General features: G+C 41.7%; 1 protein-coding gene across 1 annotated transcript in view; it reads right to left on the reverse strand.

Annotated features, from left to right (window-relative positions):
* The window catches only part of rgs7a (regulator of G protein signaling 7a), a 94,030-nt gene that overhangs the window by 5,790 nt on the left and 66,583 nt on the right, over window positions 1-21,657 (reverse strand). The window contains exons 3-11 of the mRNA XM_080450187.1: window positions 16,190-16,240; window positions 9,661-9,767; window positions 7,929-7,980; window positions 7,293-7,357; window positions 6,924-7,000; window positions 6,016-6,097; window positions 2,958-3,032; window positions 2,580-2,678; window positions 605-666 (exon numbers count right to left, since the gene is read on the reverse strand). Coding sequence (XP_080306313.1) covers window positions 605-666; window positions 2,580-2,678; window positions 2,958-3,032; window positions 6,016-6,097; window positions 6,924-7,000; window positions 7,293-7,357; window positions 7,929-7,980; window positions 9,661-9,767; window positions 16,190-16,240 — 670 coding nt within the window. The remainder of the gene's footprint in view (window positions 1-604; window positions 667-2,579; window positions 2,679-2,957; window positions 3,033-6,015; window positions 6,098-6,923; window positions 7,001-7,292; window positions 7,358-7,928; window positions 7,981-9,660; window positions 9,768-16,189; window positions 16,241-21,657) is intronic.

Genomic DNA, 21,657 nt, shown 5'->3' on the forward strand with positions numbered 1-21,657 from the left:
TCCGTACCTGTGCTTGCGCGTGAAAAAGAACCTGTGGGAACGCTGTGGTGTCGAGTGAAGCGACCGGTGCACCCCTGGCTGGGTTCATTTCATGGACTTATCCGCAATGTACAGTATGTGTTGTTGCTACACCAGGTTTACCTTGAGCATTAAAAGGAAATAACTCTTCAGAGCAAATGCAGCACTCTTTAAGTGACCCTGTGCTTGAAACAGATCGCAACGTGAATGCTTTGTTGAATGTCGTGTATGCTCGTCTTTTCGGGGAGGAGAGGACAAATTGAGGCTTTGTACAAAATCTCCAGTATCTAACACCATCAGTGCTGACACACACACACACACACACACACACACACACACACACACACACACACACACACACACACACACACACACACACACACACACACACACACACACACACACACACACACACACACACACACACACACACACACACACACCAAGGCATTGTCCGGAGGGGGTGTTGTGGTCATTCTCTCCTCAAGGTCAGTGGAACTCTTAATTCTGTGCCAGACAGGCATTAAGGGTTCGATAAACATGTCGATCACTAAACTGAATAAAGACAACAATGAACATCACTCACCTCTCTGCCACTTTGGACATTTTCAGTCGATGCCTGTCTAATTGCACTTGCCAAAAGGTGATCTGAAACCAGGAAGGGGGGTTTGATTAGTATAAATATTCTAGGGAGCCAGCTTGTTAACTCTTGACCGTTCACGAGTCGACGTTAATGAAGATGTTTGTACAGCCTGGTTAATGCACGGTTGAATGGGAGCTTTGTTTACAAACCAGCTGTAGCCTATAACATTATTTGTTGAAGCAAACGGAAACAAGAGGCACTTCTCCTTAAAAGATAGAAGATTAACACATGAGCTCATGGGAGACGTACATTAAACATTCAGAGTGGAGGTAAAGTAGTTCTCTGAGGAAAGCAGGGAGAAAGACTAGCTACAGTATGAACAAATCAAGAATCTAGAAGGGTTTTATTTGTCACTTTCTTATACAAGTACAAGCAGCGAAATGTTGGTGGGACCTGTTCCACAGAACTGTTATAACATAACACAATACAACAGCAAGGTAATAATAAAGTGTAAGCATTAAAAAAAAAAAAAAAAGTAAGGATAAAAATACTGGATGCAATAGAAATAAAGTTAGGGTTGGGGTCTTGTCTTAAAGAGACAGGTACAATATCGTATCTTACAAAGATAAGAGAGGAACTTGCTTGTGTCAAAGGACCAAGCTGTACCTAAAACAATACCAGGCCTGTGCCATGGCATCTTGACTCTATGATATTCAAATGGTCAGAACATATTATGGCAAAAGGTGAACAACATAATATAAGGTGTAATTCTACCATCATTCTTCCACATCTGCCAATAGTAATCATTGCTAGTGTTTGTTCAGTAACGGAGGTCTAACCGTTTCTCCAAATCTTTAGTAAACAGAAAATAAAATTTCACTTCAAGATACTAATTTTATCCAACCAGGCGAGAGAAATTTATCTATCACAATACATTTTATAGTGTTCCAGTTTGGTCTTATCACTTCCAATTTCAATCGTTTATCCTGTATCGTGTTTGAGTTCTCCCTCCTGACTGGATTAAATCGGTATCCTGACATTTATTTTCTGTTTACTAAAGATCTGTATCGTGTTTGAGTTCTCCCTCCTGACTGGATTGAATTGGTATCCTGACATTTCTTTTCTGTTTACTAAAGATCTGGAGAGACAGGACGGCCCCTGCTACTGAACAAGCACTCCATAGCAAAGATTACAATGAAAATATAGTAGGTATTTAACCATTAAAAACAATATCAATTACACCCCCTTTTATTACATTACATTATTGTTAGGTCCGCTAATGGTGCACCATGATTTGATTTGATTTGATTTGATTTATTTATTTGCAAAATAAAACCCATATAGGGCTTATAGTACACGGTTCTCACCTAAAATAATTGAGCATAACAATTAGTAAGTTCAAATGTGAGGGTGCGTGTGTCTGTCTGTGTGTGAGTGTGCGTGCGTGTGTGTTCCCGTGTCTGCACGTGTATGCAGAAGTAGGGCTCCATCATATGGTAGAAGCAAGTGGAGGGGCTTGATTCATCAGGCTGGCCCTCAATCTATGTTTAAAGTGAAGATGAGGAGTGAGCTATAAGTATGTGTGTATTCCAGAGTAAAGAACCTCTGTCTCTAATGGAGAACTGGCTATGAGTGGTACACGGCTGAAGGGATGCACCATTTGTACTGTATTTTTTGTGCAAACATATGCAATTTTCAAGTTTTATTGTCACATGCACAACAATACATCAGGGAGCAACAATGCAGGCAGTGAAGAATTTAACTCTGTTAAATTAACAGAGAATTTTACTGTGTATGTGTGTGGACACAGACAGACGGGTACAATAGGTACTCTGACAAGGCCCCGACACTATGACTCGGACATATCGGTTGGATCGGCGGTGCGACGTAGGTGATAGTGATATAAATCTCTGGCTCTCAACGGAGGGAGTTCGGTGAGCTTATTACCATGGTGGTCGAGTTGCATGATAGTTCTCACCTGTTCCTGTAGCTCTTCCTCTGTGGGTTGCTTGGCCGCGGGGGCGGGGGTGTGGGTGGGGCTTTGAGAGCGGACATCGTTCTGCGGCCCGTATACAGACTTCATGAGAGACAAAAGCAGAAATAGTCGATAAGTCGCTTTACCACAGCTGACAAGACTGCACTTTTGGCCTTGCAGTGGTACTAAACCCTGATGTATACTTCATCGAACGAGGCTATCGCATGCCAAAAATTGCAGATCTACAAGCTCACAATGTGTCACGAGACTTGCGACGTGATGTGCTGTGATCTTGTAGATCTGCTATTTTTGTCACCCCTATCAAAGCCTCTCCCAACCCTGACCCCTAAAGAAGGTGGCATCCATGGTAGAAAGCTGTACCTTTCTTATCTTATGGGGGTTTTTCATTCTGGAGGACTTCTTTATGTCCACTTCTGTTGTGTTCACACATCCAGGCTGTGAAAAAAAAAAAGTATATACAGTATATAAATCAAAGACGAAAGCGTCGCTTAAAGAATTTTATTTCACAGCACTCTTGGGTGAATTTATACTGAGATGGCAGCCAGCAAATCATCAAACTTTAATAATGGTAATAATGGGATTTATATAGTGCCTTTCAAGGGACCCAAGTACGCTCTGCACAAAGTGAGGCAGACAAAACCAATAATACAAGAACAGAAAATAATGACAGCAACGATTGCTGCGGATGACAGATTTAATGAGACCATAGGCCTTGGTGAGCAGGAAAGTTTTCAGAAGTTTTTTAAAAAGTGTTTGTTGCAGATCTCTGCCAAGAGGGAGTTCCAAAGGGTGGGGGCTGCAACACTAAAATCTCTTTCCCCAAGAGTCTGCAGGCTGGTGGACAGCAGACCTGTGTCTGAGGACCGCAGATTCTGGAACGGAGTTAGCCGCAAGAAACTTAGAGGCTATCCAACCTTTGAGTTGCAATTCCCTCCATTGACAGCCCCATTCACTAAACAGAAAAGTCCCATCTGATTGTATTAAACGACGATAAACTCATTATTTCACCTCTATCCTTTTTGTTTCTGTTAAGGATTTGTTTAAAAAAAATACACAATTGTCATGTTATGACCAACTTTATGTCAATAAAATCGGTGCATGATTCTTTCTAAGTGTTCAGGTTGGGGGGCGCTCATTTTAAATCTCTCAAAACTGTTTCGAACCTATGCAGGACATTGAGTGATTTAAAATGAGTAGTGAAGGTGGATGAGGGCTTTGTGCGGGTGAGAACCCTGGCAGCTGAGTGCTGCACACTGGAGTCTATCGAGGATTTTGCTGGCTTTACAGAACATAATTGAAGGCTTCCATACTGTATGCTTTAACCTCTTAAGCTCTAGCCATTATATACTTAACTGTATAATGTATCGCAGTCAGTAAAATGTCAAGCTGTTTACACTGTACCACTGACTACAACTCTGAAATGAGTCACAATCAAATCTACCTACTGCATGATGCCACAGTATTTTACTGGGAGGTAACAGACTGATTCTGACCAAGCTCTATTGGTCAAACAATGGTCAATCAAATGTGAATGTAGCAATTCTTCAAAAACAAGGACACCAGACCAGAGTGTAATCAAGCATTCAGTGGATAAATTCCAGCTGATTGAACAAGCTAATGTACGGTTAGGTCCATCAAGGGAACAGTGGTAAGTGGCCTGACGGAGTCACTGTGAAATCAGAATTAATATTGATTATGTTGCTCCAAGCAGGCATAAATTGAACTTGTTATGTTTTCAATTACCCATGGGGGCACAGCTCCTGGAGGGATGCAGCAGAGTCTGCCCATTATTCCCCGGAGTACGGAGCAAACACTAACGCTAAGGAAGTGTGTATGAGCAGGGCGAAGACCTGTGACGTTTTCTTAGCTTTTTTTTCTCCATCTAATCCCCAATTTAAACTTTCCAATTTCCCCCATGTGTACTGCAGTCCATGGTTGTGCCAGCCTCCACTGTTGGCCTGAGGAGGGGAGTAGACAACCATGTGCCATCTCTGATACACAAGAGGCCCTATCTTGTACCCGGTGCAAAGCGGTGTGTGACTGCCCTGCCCCTCTGCCTCACTGTTGGCTAGCCGGCAGCCTTGATAGAGTGGTGGAGGCCGTCAGACGAACTGAGAACACCTGGGTTATGGGTTTGGGGGAGTATATATAGACCTCTGATGTTAATATCTTAAACCCTTTTTCCTCCTCTGAAGCAGTTTGTGCTTGGGCTCCTACCTGGCCTGTTTGGGACCTAGCCCTTTTTGTTTAGGCTGCTTTACACCTTTTTATACAACACTCACACCCAGCACATTACGCACAAACCAGGTTATGTTTTGATTCTTGCCTCATTTCTTTGACACAAGTCAAACGTTTGACACACAAGTCAAACGTTTGACTTGTGTGTGGACTCCCTTGTTTTGCCATGTATTCCCTTGTGCATGACAGGTGCAAAACAGTAGTCATTTTCACACCCAGCGCCCACGTTGTGTACGTACTACCCGCGCTCACCATGGGTGTGTTAAAATGGTCTTAAAATGAAGTGGGGAAGGTGATTGCTTTCTTAAGTGGAGTGAGAAAGGTCAGAAAGTGCTTGCCCCTTAGACCAGCTCTGACCTGGTCTTAAGTATAGCGTAGTCCCCAAGTGCAGTATTTAACCACTATTTAAGCCAACATATATACACACGAGAATAAACTATATGAAAATGCGATGCGATTTTCTCACAACAAACTTTTAATTTGGTGACGCCTCCATTCATATCCGTCCTCGTTTCAACAAATAATTACGTTGCTTCATCACCTCGTTATAATGGCGCTCTGTGTGCATGTATTCATAGCACAAACATCAGTTTAAAATAATGCGAATTAATCTCACGAAATAAACGCTCCCGGTGTGTACAGACCTTTATTGTGGACATGGCAGGCATTTCAATGTTGTCCTTAGTTATCCTTTTTCATTTCATACATTTTGTCATTTGCCATATTTCCTCAGAGTTTGACAAGTGCCTTTTGTGGAGATGCTGTGAAGTGTGTATCACAACTCCCCAGAGTGGAACAGGCTGAAATAAGCCAGACACGGTAAATGACTGAGTGCTGAAATTTCTCCCGGAGTGGAAGAAAAAAAAACCTAGGTTATATATAACTCCAACATCATGCACCGGAGCGAATCGCCAATTCAGCTGAAGACTGTGTCACATGAATAATAATGACTTAATAGACAGGCAAAATTAATGAAAGTACATGATCATTTGCAATGACCCAAAGAAATCCATCACAATGAGATTGATGATGCAAATGATGGTTGATAATGGCTGTTTGTTTGGAAATTCAGTGACTTAACTTTAGCAAAATGATGATGGCTCTGATTAGAAAGACGATGCACAAGATGATGATGATGATGATGATGATGATGATGAACAAGGAGGAAGATGCCTCTCACCACAGGTCTGTGCACGTCCCAGAATGCTCTTTCTTGACTGTCAAGGATCTTCCTCTCAATTTTGTCTCTTTTCTTGTCCACTCTGAGGACAAAGAATAGACATTTTTATTAAATAAATTCAGTCAGGAACACTCATAGACGTCATAGATAAGATTTAACCATTTATCATAACAAATGGAATACAGTTGTACTTGGCGTTGATGGCTCCACTCATAAGATGTTCCCTGAATTAGCCAAGCAGTATGCTACGATAAATCAGAGAATGCAATGCAGAAACCCCCCACGGATATAGAAGATTGGGGCCAAAGCTTGAGAGCGATACAAACATTGAATTTCAATTTAACTTTAGAGCCATGCGATACATTGAATTTCAGATTAACCTTTTCGGTTTAACTTTGGAGCCATGCAAGACACTAAACTAGAGGTGCATGGAGGCAAAGCTTTGCCAGAAGCAGTGTGAGTGGCTGCCGCAATCGAGTAATAGAGATTCAGTGTAGGAGGGAGCCATATTTAAATGGACCACCTTGTTGTGAGAAGGGGCTGTGATTGTGTGTAGAAAAGTGTGGCTGATTAGAAACACTTATTCAATCAGCAGACTGACAGTTGATTACAGCTGGGGGCACGTATGACTGCCATGTCCTGCATGAACTAACGCAATGCTTAATTATGTAGATAATAAGATGACTATTATCCACAGCATGTACTCCATCACGCTATTTACCTGGCAACACATCTGTGATGTTGTGTTACACAATGTTAGCATTTGGAGTGTACAATATGATCAGGGTAGGGATTTGATTCATGTAATGTATGTTCACACGGTGGCTATTTTGCTCCCATGTCATAGTCGGGGAAAGAGGAAATTGTCTGCCATCTGAACATGTTCAATGGTTCTCAACAAAGCTTACTTTGCTTGTGCTTCTGCTTGCATAAATATGAACTCCCATTTTCTGGCGAATGCCCTCTGTAGTCTTGCTAAGCTCTCCTGAAAATGTGACACAAATGAAAAGCTTTTCAGACATGTGGGTTAATTATGTGTCTCGTGTCTAGTGGTACATAGCACACATAGTTGGATACCATCAGCAGTGCATGCCATGGCCCCTGCTAGGCTAAGGCACAAAGGAAAAACAGATAGTCACCAGCTTAGTGATTAATTTCATTCTCCGGCTTTGTGTAAAAGAGCAAAAAATGTGTCTCAATGTAAACAAAACACTAGAGATAAATATTGACAGCAGTGCTACAGTAAACATAGGTTTCTAAAGACCTGTTTCACTTACCGCCTCATAATCTGCAAGCTCCAGTCGTGCTTTGTTTTGCATGGTTCTTTTGCAGAGGTAAACAGCTGAGAGAGAGAGAGAGAGAGAGAGAGAGAGAGAGAGAGAGAGAGAGAGAGAGAGAGAGAGAGAGAGAGAGAGAGAGAGAGAGAGAGAGAGAGAGAGAGAGAGAGAGAGAGAGAGAGACAGGAGATACAGACAATTTGAGTTCAGTTTGGTCTTAACTGCCTTAAGTGCCTAAAGTTTAGCGTAATCAGCTGTATGTGTTTAGAATGTGTAAAATTGCCTCCATAAAACCTGTGGGGGCTTTGAGACACACACACAATAACATTGAATGAATTCATCTCTCTGTACAATGGGCCACTGGCCTCATGTGTGTTTGATTAGAAGACCAGAGCACAATTTTAAAATGTTATCTCATATTGTATCTCTCTACAGGGACTGCTCTGTTGCTGACTTATCTTAACTCCTTTAGGGTGCTCTCTATTAGATAACATATTGTCTACATTATCATCCTGGGTAAATAGTGCACAACGCACAATGCAGCCATTAGACTGTAATAGAACAATCTGATCTCTCTCTCTCTCTCTCTCTCTCTCTCTCTCTCTCTCTCTCTCTCTCTCTCTCTCTCTCTCTCACCGTAATCTGTGTTTTCTGGTTCCCAGCAGTTTGATGGCCAAAAGTAAGGAGTCTGGGAAAAAAGGAGTGCATTATTAAGAAACAGAGGAACAGAAGGTTTCTCAACTTAGACAATAATGTATAATACGACAACAAAAAACTGATCCTGAAGAAATTCTTGATGTGTTGGTAGGCGGTATGTACAGTAGTACTGTAGCTACTGTAAGAATGTTGGGAGTGTTAAGATATTTGGTGGTGTTAACAGTGTTTGTAGTGTTCAGTATGTATAGTGCGTGTTAACAGTGTAGGCCTGCATGACCAGTGTTGGTAGTATGACAGTGTTGATGGAATATTATGTATTGTTGTATTGTGTTTTATAAAGCAGCATGTGTTATGTACTGATGAAGCGCAGTGCTCTGTTTAGTCTGTAACTGTATATTGTTAAAATACATTGTAACGTGCACATGATGTCCCCGGTCTCGTAAGGTAGGCTACCACACCGGTTCTCAAAGTGGGGTCCAGGGACCACCAGGGCTCCCTGAGGCGGTTCAAAATGAAGAACAGTGAGTTTAAACACTGTCTGTCTCTCTCTCTCTCTCAAAGCTGTGGCTTTGAGAGAGAGAGAGAGAGAGAGAGAGAGAAAGAGAGAGAGAGAAAGAGAGAGAGAGAGAGAGAGAGAGAGAGATTTATTACCGTCTCGTCTCTCAAGCACTGCAAAAAAGTGCAAGAATAAATGGATTTGTACATTCTGCCCATTAAAAAGGGCTAAAAAGAAAATGTCAAATATTAATCTATTCCAATAGTAGCTGAACATTTTAAAGTTATAATGAAGTTTCTAGGTGAAAGTATGAAAGACTAGATTGAGTGCAAAATAAGTGCAACAAAAATTACTCCTATTAGATATTTTGATTTGATTATTTTTCAAATAAATAAATGAATTATGTTTAATTTTGTTAAATATAAAAAAAAAAATTTTAAAAAATCTACCACAGACCATTAAAAGGTGAACAGTTCTAAAGTTTGAATGGCATTGTATGTGGTAGCAGTTAAGAGACAAAAAATGGGTGGAATAATAAAAAGCAAAGTATCATCAGTGTGCTTGCTTCCCAATGAGCCCGCCAATCTAGTATACAGTGATGATAAACTGATGTGTCTACTAAACAATTCAAATAAAGGGACTGTGTTGTGTAAGTGCTTTTGGGTGAGCACTAAGTGAAGACCCAGAGCCATCTCTGGGCACCATGATCCTGACTGAATGTGATTAAATAAGATGTTAAATAAGATGTTAAGGGGAGTGTGTTGCCTGGTGCATACACCTAGGGCCCTGGGCGATTCAGTAGAGCTTGGTGGAAAATTGCTAAACGCTGTTCATCCTACACCTACAGTAACACTGTGTGTCAGAATAGTATGTATTCGTTAACACAAAGTATGCAATATGTCTTCACCTTTGAATATATTGTATATTGTGGAATAATTTAGACTGGGAAGTAAAACAGCAAAGCCTCATGTAAACCAGGGTAGCCTATACTCTGCCAAAGTTTTAAAGGCTTACAGTTGTACTGTGGCCTTTAAGTGTGCCAGTTTATACAATTAACTTGCTTAAAAAGACACGTGATTTTTGTAAAGCAACTGACACTCAGATGACCTTGTATATGGATATGTTATATTATACAGTATATTTGATACTTTTACAGGCTACGCTGTCACTTTCTACCATGGCAAGAATATCATTACATGATTGAGCGTTTCTTACCTGAAACCTATAGAAAGTACCGTCATCTTTCAGAGTGAGCACATGGTCTGAGATGGGGAAGAAGTAGCCATGGGCGGCCATCAGGGTCCCTAGGTGCAACGCTTCCACTGGAACAAACAAACACAGTCCTTGTTACAACTTTATATTGTTCCTATCTGTGGACTGTCTTGGTGAGAGTGCATATAATGAGAAATGCACCCCAGGCATCTCACACACACACACACACACACACACACACACACACACACACACACACACACACACACACACACACACACACACACACACACACACACACACACACACACACACACACACACACACACACACACCAATAGGATTAAATCACTGTCCAAAACATAAACTATGCACACCGAGTGCATAACCCAAAAGTCTGCATATAGTTCGGCTGTGCACAATCACAAGGTTGTATTGTGTATCAATGCTTAAATTGAGAGAAATTGTATTACTTAGGAAAAAATACTTTATTTTATTTTCAATACCACATATTTGATGTGTCACTGGTACAACGCACAAGTTGTTGAAGGTTTTTTTACAAAAACTTCCTCCCTTACACTGAAGAAAAAAAAAAGCTATGAAAATGTTTTTCACCTCATCCTTTGATATTTGTTTTTGTCAAGTTATTGTATTAATGTATTACTATTTTGGCCTCCGCAAATGCGCACGTCATGTTGTGCGTTTGTAGATCTGCCATTTTCTGTGCAAGACATGATGCACAACCAAGTATAAATCAGGCTTAAGGCTGCCAAGAAAGGCAGACCTCAGAGCCCACAGGGAAAATATCCCACAGATTTTGTTTTGTATTGCCGGGTACTTGCCAAAAAAAAAAAAACGTTTGGAGCATGGCCAAATGTAATGCGCTTACATTTCTTAAGCCATGTTATATATTTAAAGGAAAATGATGAGAAATCTAAATTGTATTTGTGTCATTTAGATGAAAGGCTTTAATGAAGCTAGACAATGTCTGTCACGCCCATCTCTATATGATGAACAGACCTATAGATTTTGAGACAGGTTTTATCTGCCTTAGGGAAATAAGAACTAGACATACTGTAAGAGCTTCACACGTTTGTTGAAATGATTTTGTCTTCAGCATATATGCTAATCCATACCTAGATGAATGGTGTATTGTAATGTACATGAATTCCACTGGCCCTTCAGGCTGTAACAATTTAAATCGTATAATTACAGGTGGTACAAAAGGTACTTATTAGACAAGTGGCATTTCAGTGGAATCAGTCCAAAGGGCATTGAAAGCCTTTTCCATCATAATTACTTTTGATTAGTGCTCAGGTCATAGTTGAAGGTTTCTATGCTGAAAAACTAATCACGGGGACCAATTAACATTGCTCCGTACAGTATTGTTACGAGCAGAGTGGTCTTGTGGTTAGAGTGTCCTGCTGTCCTAGCCGCAATCTGCCAGAACAAAATCATTAGTCTGTATGCCAGGCTAAGAGTGTCCGCGTGTCCTGATATTTGGAGGTCGGGGGCTCAATCCCCGGCCGAGTCAAACTAAAGATGGCACTCAGCATCAAGGGTGGGATTGGGAGTAAGTCCCTGCATCATTGATTGATTGATTGATTGATTGAATATTTTTTAGGCAAAAAATGTAAACAGCACAATTACATTTATAATACTTTGTCTAAAAGGTCCGTCCAAAAAAGTCCTTGCGGTCTTGTTTCCATTGACCCCAATGGAATCATACTAGCGTCATGTCCAGGGGGTGTACTTGTATATCAAGCCTTCTGCTACTGAAACTGGAGATAGGGTCCTGACCTTATAGGTCACAGACTACTTAAACAGGAATATCACAGTAGACAAATGGAATTCCCTGTTAGAGCCTCGCAGAGAGACCACCAACTATGTGACCTTCAAATTCAACCTTAAGAGATGGCTTAAAGAAAATCAAATTTGTAATCATGGGTAAATGTAATTGTTCTGTCTCCTGTACTATGTTTACTGGTCTTGTACTGTATTTATATGTCTGTTTAAAAAAATGTCTGTTTTTGTATGGATAGTTATACCACTTTTTAACAGCCTGCTCAGGGACAACAGATGCAAATTTGCTTCTGGCTGACTCTGACTCATTTACATGCATGTGAAAACTGACATGTTGATTAATGTGCACTGTCCCTGGTAAATAAATAAACAAATGAAAATAAATTAAACCACATGATTACATGCTACTGCTGTTTCCCTGTTAACAAAGGGTTCTTTCAGTAGTATACCTGGGGTTCTGGTACTCATCTCCTAGTCCCTGTGCATTACTACCTGCTTACTCCTTCTTATTTACTTATTTAGAGTAGTATTAGTATTCTTGCTACTCCCATCTGTATCTCCCTTTTCTGTGTCTGTCCTGTGTTTCAGCTGATCTATCTATCTATCAGCTAAAACATGTTGTGTTTAACATTTTTGGGCCAGGATTGGTCTTACCAATAACAATATCTAAAACTGGGGGGGTTAGAAGATGCTCAGGAACATCCTGACTCTCTTTAGAAAATGAGGATTATTTTATTGACTGCATAGTGTGTAGAGAGAGAAGGAAAAATCAGTTGGTGGACATGAACTTAGAACTAGAACAACAAAGGCAATAGAATGACTAATACTGTATATGTTTTTTGTCTTTGCTAGTGCAGGTGCAAAACCTCAATCCATCCCAACTGAACTCTTAGATAAGAACATTTAAAAGGAACTTGGGAGGCCGGGCAGTTTAGTTGTCTAATGAAAAGCTGCAGTGGGAGAACGTAGGACTGCATAGCAGAGTTACTTCTACTGTAAATATGATAATGGGATCATTTGGAATGTGTCCATATTGATGCCTTCATTAATATAGCAAAAAAAGAGACTGACAACAAAATTCCAGTCCACTTCCATATCACTGGCACTTATCACTACTAATGTATCACTTCATAATATTTAGCAGACTTGTCAGTTCCTCAAGGAGTTATGTGCTTACAGCAAGGCATTCTATAACCTTTCCTATGTATACAGTATTTGCAAGACATGCAAGTATTGATAGAAAATTGCAATGGACACAGTTGTGACAGTCTGTTTATTGACTGCTTGCAGACAATATTGAAAATGGATGATCCTTATTTTTGACTTAAATTAAAGATGTGTTAAAACCACTTTCAAAGGTTTTCCCCCCAAAAAAGTCAAAGATGTTGAAAAAATTGGCTTTTGATTGATTGATTGAATACTTAATTAGTCAAAAATGTAAACAGCACGGAGGTACAGTAAAACACTTGGGCTGTCCTGTGGACTTGTTTCCATTGTGGTCCTATCAACAGAGAAAGAATAAAAGAAAAGAAAATCTACCCATCTACAAGCTCAGCTTGTGTACTTGTGAATTTAGTGAAAATTAAATGTATTTTTTTGTGACTTTGAGTATTAAATAGGGCTTAAGTGTTTAAGTGTGATCACTGTTAGAAAAAGTATATTCAAAAGTATATACTGTACACACACTTGCTCACACTTGCATGCACACATCCAGATGCATGCATACAGTACAAACACTAAAGACAACATGAGCATGAGAGAGAGAGAGAGAGAGAGAGAGAGAGAGAGATTTAAAACACAGGCACACACACAAAATACAGGGATGCACATACACGCATGCATAGGCAGATATATGTGCACGCACGCACACACGCACGCACACACGCGCACGCGCACGCACACACACGCACACGCACACGCACACGCACACGCACACGCACACGCACACGCACACGCACACGCACACGCACACACACACACTCCCACACCAAACACACACCCGTACACACAAAGGAACTGCAGAGGGATGTTGAGTCAGCTATGTGAACAATACATCACTAATGTGTGTGAATCACCCTACCACACTAAGGCACTGGAATGTACACATACATAAACAAAAAGTGACAGAGACACATACTGTACACACGTACACACACACACAAACACGTCCTTTCAATAAATCAAGTGCAAGAACAAGCAAATACTATGTTACTTATACAAATGACACGCACGCACCCAGACCTCCCAGCAAGAGAGGACCGAAACAATTTCTTTTTCTTTTTCTACAAAATAGCTCACAACGCATCGCATCTATTTTTGAGCATTTTAAATAGGGCTTAAGTGTTTAACTCTGAGAGTGTAGGGTCGATTTGGACACTAAATTAACCCATTAAAACCGGGAAAACATGTCATAACGCGTCATTTTAGATGTAAGCGTTGGCTATTTAAAAATAACAGATATACACCCCCCATGCCAGATATGTGACCTGTGACCCTCAGTTGAACCTGTGTTTGGGCGCTCTGCCGGCCACGTGCTGGATTGGGTTTTCAAACTCCTTTTCTCTCTCTCTCTCTCTCTCTCTCTCTCTCTCTCTCTCTCTCGCTCTCTCTCTCCTCTGTATTACATTTCTCACCTTTCTTCACTGTATCTTTTTACTGGCTACAGGCCCCCACATCGGCTGTTGGCAGAACCAGAAAGGTCCAGCAGTTGCAAGCCGCCGGCGGCTAATGGGTTTTACAAGGTCACTCCAAAAATGCCATTTGGTTCTACGGAGGTGTTCATGCACAGGCTACTTCCCCCCCCCCCCTTTTCATTTCCATAGAATTAGTACACTTTGCATAAACAATCCATTACTGTTCCAGATTATGGCCACTAGGGTGCCGGTCCCCACTGCGCCATATATAATGTACATGGAGCTAGGGATTCACTGGGTTCACATCAGTGAAAACCTCAACTAGTCACATCATGTTAGGCACCATTGTTAAGGAATGGCTCACTGCTTGATATGGAAAATGTTCCACTCACGACCGCAACAAGCCAAGGTGAAGTGGCTAAAACAGCACAGCACATCACCAGGACTGAGCTGCCAGCCATGCAGGACCTTTAGACCCAGACAGTAGCACAATGAAGATGTTGTCATGCTGGCTTTCTCAATCACCATTAACAAAAGGTCAAGGGCAAGCTAATGAACGAGTTGGCGTCTACCTCTGCCTCAGTGTTCTATCATGGCTAGCTCTATACTGCCTCCAGGGGAAAGAGAACCAATGGCATGAATGTTTTTATTGTGGGTATGAGGAGGGAGTAACTGACAACGTTGATTATCAGCAGCTGCTTTAATTGTCTGTAAGTGATTGATTCTCACACCTTTGTAATATGTTTGTTTTCATAATAAAATTATATTCTGCAATATGAATTCATTATAATTTCTCGAAAGACTTCTGCGTCACAGAAGTCAAACTACATGCTGCCTTCATGTATACAAAATGGTCAATACAATATTACACTCGGACAGTTGGGACACGTCGTAAGAAGGGTGCGTGGCGGACTATGACAACAGAAGGGCGACATAGGTGTGAGGGCCGCGTAGTTCTGTTATAAGTACTGCACTTCTGCACCACAGTATTTCTACAGACAGCCTGTGGCCAGCAGCTTCCGAAACTCAGGCTCCTCGAAATGTAAACAACATCATTACCATGCTTATGCAATTGATCGGAAACAGGTCTTTAAATATTCTCAGTGAGATTTTATGTGGAAATTGGGCAACCACTTCAAAACATATTTTTGTATAAACACATAAATATATATTATGCATGTTATTTAAGACCATCGCTTCAGAATTAGAATTTAAACAGTGGAATTCAGCAGAACCTCACTTCCGGGGAAATGTAGGCTACTAGTTGAAGAAAATGATTTGCTCCAGGACCCAAAAGGTAACACTGTTTGAGTCTGCAGGGCTAGTGTGTATAGTCTGCCAGGCATCTTGCAGTCTACTGTTGTCTTCTGTGTTTGGCCACATTGTTGGAAGACAGACCTATTCTCTCTCTCGGTTGGATGCCCCGCATTAGGGCTAATCTATTGACTCTTCTGTAAGTCTATATATTGTTGAATTAACTTTTGACCCTTTTTGCCTGGAAGGTCTCTGTCATAAAGCTTAAAGAGAATTAAACCTTTGCACAGATCAGAGGGTGCAGATGGTCTGTTTGGTAAAATAATATTTTTCAAGCTCCAGTATCTCAGGTAAGACTTAAACAGGGTGAGACGTTTTTTGCTTTATAGAATTGAACTTAAAATATATAACATTTTCATTTTATGATATGGAACAAGGCGAAACATTTTACATTTACAAGGAACATCTCAGAGTAAATAAGCTGCTGTCACCTTTGTAATGTTGTTGAATGATAGATGAATTAGATAAATGTGGAATGATTGGGAATTTAACTGCTGTACCACTGTGTGGTCCACTTGCATGCCTGTCTAATTATCTATCAATAATGAAAAACAAGAATAATTTTAATTTAAGAACTCTTTTGCAAAGCATAGATTATTCCTTCACCCCTATTTGTTTTCTTTCCCATGAGTGCCCTCGGGAACTTAGCAACAAACAAACAAATTCACAAACAGCTTGGATCTGCTTCACGAAAAAAAGATCACTACTTCTCCATCCACCCATTTTGATGAAGATTTTTCAGCTCACTCAAATGATAACTTGACACTCTGATGGTGCGTTACCTTGGTCTTCGATGTTTAGATTCTTGAGCATCCACTGCACAATATCTGAACCTGGAACAAAAGAAAATGAAATATGTATCACTGATGTGCAGTCAAGCCAAACATACCTTTTTGCATGGAAATGGAAATAGAAGGCAAAACAGTTGCATCTCCTCCTGACCCTACCCACCTCAACTCATTATAGCTTACTGCATGTTAGCTCCTCTCGTCTAGCACCATGTGGGTAGATAATAGGCCATCCAGTGCCAGATATACTCTTCCGACACCCCCTCCAAGCCACCTCTCCTTGGCTTTACCCCATTAATACAAATGTCCATAGTGGCACAAGGGCATGCTGAAGTACCCGTTGTATAACAACATAATTTGTCTGAGCCAATTCTAAGACGCAGTCTGTTTTGTGGTTTTAAGCCTAGTTCAGACCAAAGATTTACGACAAGACATAACCGTTCTCCCCGTGTCTCCTAGGGTAGGTACCCTCACAAAAACATGCAGTAATCCTGGTCACTATACTGCCTCCCCCTGGCCAGCTGGGGCGCCTGATGGAGGGGAAGGGAACTGGTTGGAATAACATGTTCCTTCCACGCGCAACGTCCAACCAGGGAAACTCTCCCCTGTCAGGTGACAAGAAGGTCAGTTGGCTCTCATGCATTGAAGGAGGCATGAGCTTGGCCCTGGCCTCCCTAGGTTGGCAGAGGGAAGGTAGTGCCCAGGATTACATAGACAATTGGCACTGGGTGTAAAAAATAGGGTTACAAAATCGTGGGATAAAAATTTTAGATAAAAAAAAAAAACATAACCGTTTAAGCTCTACCTATAAGCTCACGGGACTCCATCTTTCCTTGGTGTTTCACCTTGATTGCGCTTGAACCCTAACATTTAACTTCACTAAAACTATGCCTAAACCTAAACCTAACCCTAACCCCACAAACACTATCCCTAACCCTAACCTTAACCCTAACCCTAACCTCACAGAAATAATGCCTAAACCTAACCTCAAAACCCTGTCCGCCTGGGCGAAACACCTGGGAAAGACCTCCCATAAGCTCACAACGCCGTTAGTTGCGCACTACGGATGTAACGTGTTGTGTGCTCATAAATCGAGAGTTTATGAGCTAATGTCAGAGTAAATTGGATCGTTGCAACACATGTCCTTTTCTTCCATTTCCTGAAAAGTAATAGTTTTGGACATGCAATTTTTGCGCCTGACAGCGACGATAAAATAGAAGCAGGAAGCATTAATGAATTCATCTAGAAATGAAAAGTGTCTAAGCATGAGTCATTTTCACATCACAACAAACATGTTAGCAGCTTCCTCCCTGCAGGCATCCTTACCCTCACTCAACATTTGACATGGGCATTCTGGCTAAATTTACCATCCAAGCTATTATCGCTGTCTATCATGTTGACAGGTGTGGCAGTAAGTAGGCGACTGGAGGCTGGGGAGATGCACTAGAAGTGTGAACAGGAGAGGGACAAGGTCAAAGGAGGACACGATGGTGAGACAGACACTCTCCATCATTATAGCACCGTATGTCCCTGTCAGCAACTCGTTGCCTCTCCATGTCTGTAATCTGCATCTGATTTTGCTTTCATTGTATGTGAGATTGTTCTTTTTCTTTAGTTTTTTTTGTAGACATGTATTAACCCCAAGGGGGGGATTCAGTTTCAGCTTCACCCAGCTGATGGCTGTTCAGTTATGATGAGCGCTCGGGGGAGAGTTGTCAGGGTGCAAGTGTCTTGCTCAAGGACCCTTCTAATTACACAACGGTTTCTATACCCACTAAGCTACGGCTGCCCGTATTTGGAAGCCAACCTTAGCCAATCAGGATGGAATATGGAAAATCAGTCAGATCCATGCTGATCACATGACTATAGAGATACTGTGTACTGATTTGCGTGATGTTTGGATAAAATCTGTAGGAGTAATATCAAAAAATTTATTTTGCACAAATCGGCCTCCTGGTGGCGCTATAACAGGGCCATGTAAAATATTTGGGGCAGAGGTTCTGAATTGGCATCCAGGGAGTGTGTGTGCACAGTTTCGCAGCGACCGGGCCAACGGTTTTGGAGATTAGTCGCTCGCAGACAGATGGACGGACGGACGGACGGACGGACACACTGACACACGGACGGACGGACAGGGGGTAAAACATACTCTCTCGCCATGCCTTTCGGCCTGGCGGAGACAATAAAACAGTTTGAATACACTTGGGGTGTATACTTGAAGATTATTTTCCTTCATGATTTTACAGAATTATAGGTACGACCCGCGACCCGCCCCGCCCCGCAGGTCGCGGGGCGGGTTGAGCCATAGCTTTATATATGGGTTCGCGGGGCGGGTTGAGGCGGGTTGGGTTCCGTGGCGGGGCGGGGCGGGTCATGAAAAAACCCGACCCGCACATCACTAGTGTACACTGAACACCCTCCCCCATTCTGTTCTCAGGCTCTGTGAAAACTTACATAACTTCCCCCAAAAAACACAACATAACTTTGTGTATCAACCCTTGCATATACGTACAGCATGAACTGTGCAGATTAATGAGGGGATCGCAGCTGTCTTAACCCATTCAATCCGGGAACTCATCTCTGTCTCGGCTATTCAAAAATAGCAGATCTACAAGCTCATAGTGCGGCACCGAGTGCCGCACTATGAGCTTGTAGATCTGCTATTTTAGAAAAATTGTGATGTCTTCTAAATCCTAACCTGTTGCTATATCAGTGGTGCTCAAACTTTTTAATGTCGAGGAAATGATACGTACTTGGCCGCCGACCCCCATGTCAAAATATTTAATTCCAGGGACCCCGCAGAAGCAATGATTTGAGTTACAAATGTTCGCTTAAAAAAATACATATTCAAAGATTTGCAAAAATGTTCACGATTTTTTACGAAAATTGCAGATCTACAAGCTACAAGCTTGTAGATCTGCTATTTTTGAACAGCCAAAGAAATCTAAAATGACAAATGAGATGCGTCCCCGGATTGAATGGGTTAATGGAAGCAGCTACAGTGAACATGGACCACATAACTAGATGAGTTTTGCTGGGGATTAGTAGCATTAATACCCCCCCCCCCCCCCCCCCATTTTCACACTTTGGTAATGTGATGTGATGTGATGACCCAATTTCAAGGATAGGGCTTAAATGAGATGTGTGAGGTAATCCCCTAACAAGCCTCCAGATTGATTAAAAGTATATTCTCATGCAGTAGTTTGGACATGGTTTGTGCGTGTGCGTGTGCGTGTGCGTGTGCGTGTGTGTGTGTGTGTGTGTGTGTGTGTGTGTGTGTGTGTGCGTGCGTGCACATGTGTGTATGGCTACATAGCAACATACAAACACAGTGGTTCGTAAAAAATTGCAGATACTGTATACAAGCTCAATATTGAAAATTACGTGTAATATTTTTTTACATAAATCTTCTCTTCTGGGGGGTCCCTGGCACAAAACATTTTCAGATGTGGGGGTCCGTGGCCAAATACATATAATTTTCGAGGTCCTTGGCAAAAAAAGTGTGAAAACTACTGATTTAGAAGGAATTTGTAGAATCGGCCTCAGGTCTTAATGGGTTAATCACAGATAGACAACACGTCTTCTTCCCCTGCTTCTGACTGAACGCGACAATTCTTGTGGAGTCTCTTGTGGATTTCTGAGTGCCTGGTACACCCGCATAAGCCAACATACACGAAAAAGAGGGGAAAAGGAGGAGAGAGAGAGAGAGAGAGAGAGAGAGAGAGAGAGAGAGAGAGAGAGAGAGAGAGAGAGAGAGAGAGAGAGAGAGAGAGCATGCAATCGCACTCAGACATGATGTGAGAGTGCACAATCACACGCACATTTTTCGTTCCCTGAGGTGTGGAGCACTCCAGTCAACGTTCCAGGAATTCCACTCACATCACATTTCACAACATGATGATATCAACATACATTTTGCAGGGCCTGTCACCATTGCGATGCGAACGCGTTACATGGGAGAAAGACGCATCCTGAGGCATTTTACTCACTCTTCATCTCTTCCATCTAAAGCTGCAATCTGTTCGTTTCACGTCCTACCCTGGTATTGGAACCCTATAGTCTCCCATGTGGGAGACTACCGCTCTTCAGATACATAATCCCTGCTTGGCCAGGGAATATATTGATATTGTTCTTATGAGCTTCAGGCAGGGCTACTCGTCCTACCCAACACCAGGGTCAAAATTTCTCCATGAAAGTGTAGAAAGGCTAGCCTTCCCCGGTCGCGGAATTCTTATATGACTTCAGATGAGGGCAGTATACTCCCAAAACCACAATCCGTTTTTTATCAATCACAGTGAAATCACAAGCAGTTCCTGTAATGTGCGGTTCAGAATGAAGGTTAGGTGTTTGTTTTCAGTTGCCAGACACCAATCCAATCTTTGGTAATGTCACGGCACACCATCTCCCTACTGGCTGTACAACATGGCTGACAGGCTCAGGGAGTGGGCTTACCTTGTTGTCACCAAGCAGGTGTTAGTTTGAAAGGGGGTGTGCCAGAGTGTTTAGGGAGTCTATTCGAAACAGGTGTCGGTCTGGAGCTGGAAGAGAAATGTTTGAGTGTCGCAAACGGAGAGCAGAATTGCAAGAGTTTCCACTTTTTCCCACAAAGTTGTGTTTCAAGTTATTGTCCACATGTATTAATGTCAATGGAGTACCGATACTAAACAGTGTTGGACCACAGTGAGCTGACCACAGTGAGCAGACCAAGTGACAGACGTCGGATCGGTGGCGAGACAGCAAGCCAACAGGTAGGCTCATACAACTTACTTGGGAAAGCCCTGGAAGCCCTAGATATTGGTATTGGTAATCCATGTATTAGCCATCCATGTATTAGCATCACGTTTCCCAAAGTTGTGTTGTGCTGTGACAGTAGTAATGTTGGTGTAAGTCAGTGGACTGGAGACTGAAACTATTGTTTCAGTAACAGTAGGCAATCTACAAATCTTGAACTTTCGCTTTGATATCTAATTGCTGCTATTTTCAGTTACTGCAACTTGATACCTTGATAATTCAAACTGGCTACAACTATAGATTCAATATTTGATCTAAATATCATTTAGACAGTAGTTTGGAGCTGTAATAGGGTTACACTACAATATCAACCAGAAAGGTGCACTCAGTGGAACGCATATCTCAGCCAGACCAGGTGGAACTCCATATTTTGACTGATGTCAGTCATCTATGACGTATCTATGATGTGTGACTCCAAATTTGTGCAAGGTTTCAGTCCAATCACAGCCCCATTGACCTCCATTATAAAAGGGAGGCAGAAGAAAAAAATATTAAACGTATGTTGAAAATGAAAAACCAGGCCAGGTGACCTACCAAGGGCTGTGTAAGGGGTACAATGACTGGGCAGGATTGTGTTGATTAGAATCTATACTAGGCGTACTGTAGGCATAATGTGTTGATAATGTGTTTTTGTGGCATGGCTCTTTAGGATTTAAGGTGTGTGTGTGTGT

The sequence above is a fragment of the Gymnoscopelus braueri genome, assembly GCF_963280865.1.
Source record: "Gymnoscopelus braueri genome assembly, chromosome: 14".
Lineage (NCBI taxonomy): Eukaryota > Metazoa > Chordata > Actinopteri > Myctophiformes > Myctophidae > Gymnoscopelus > Gymnoscopelus braueri.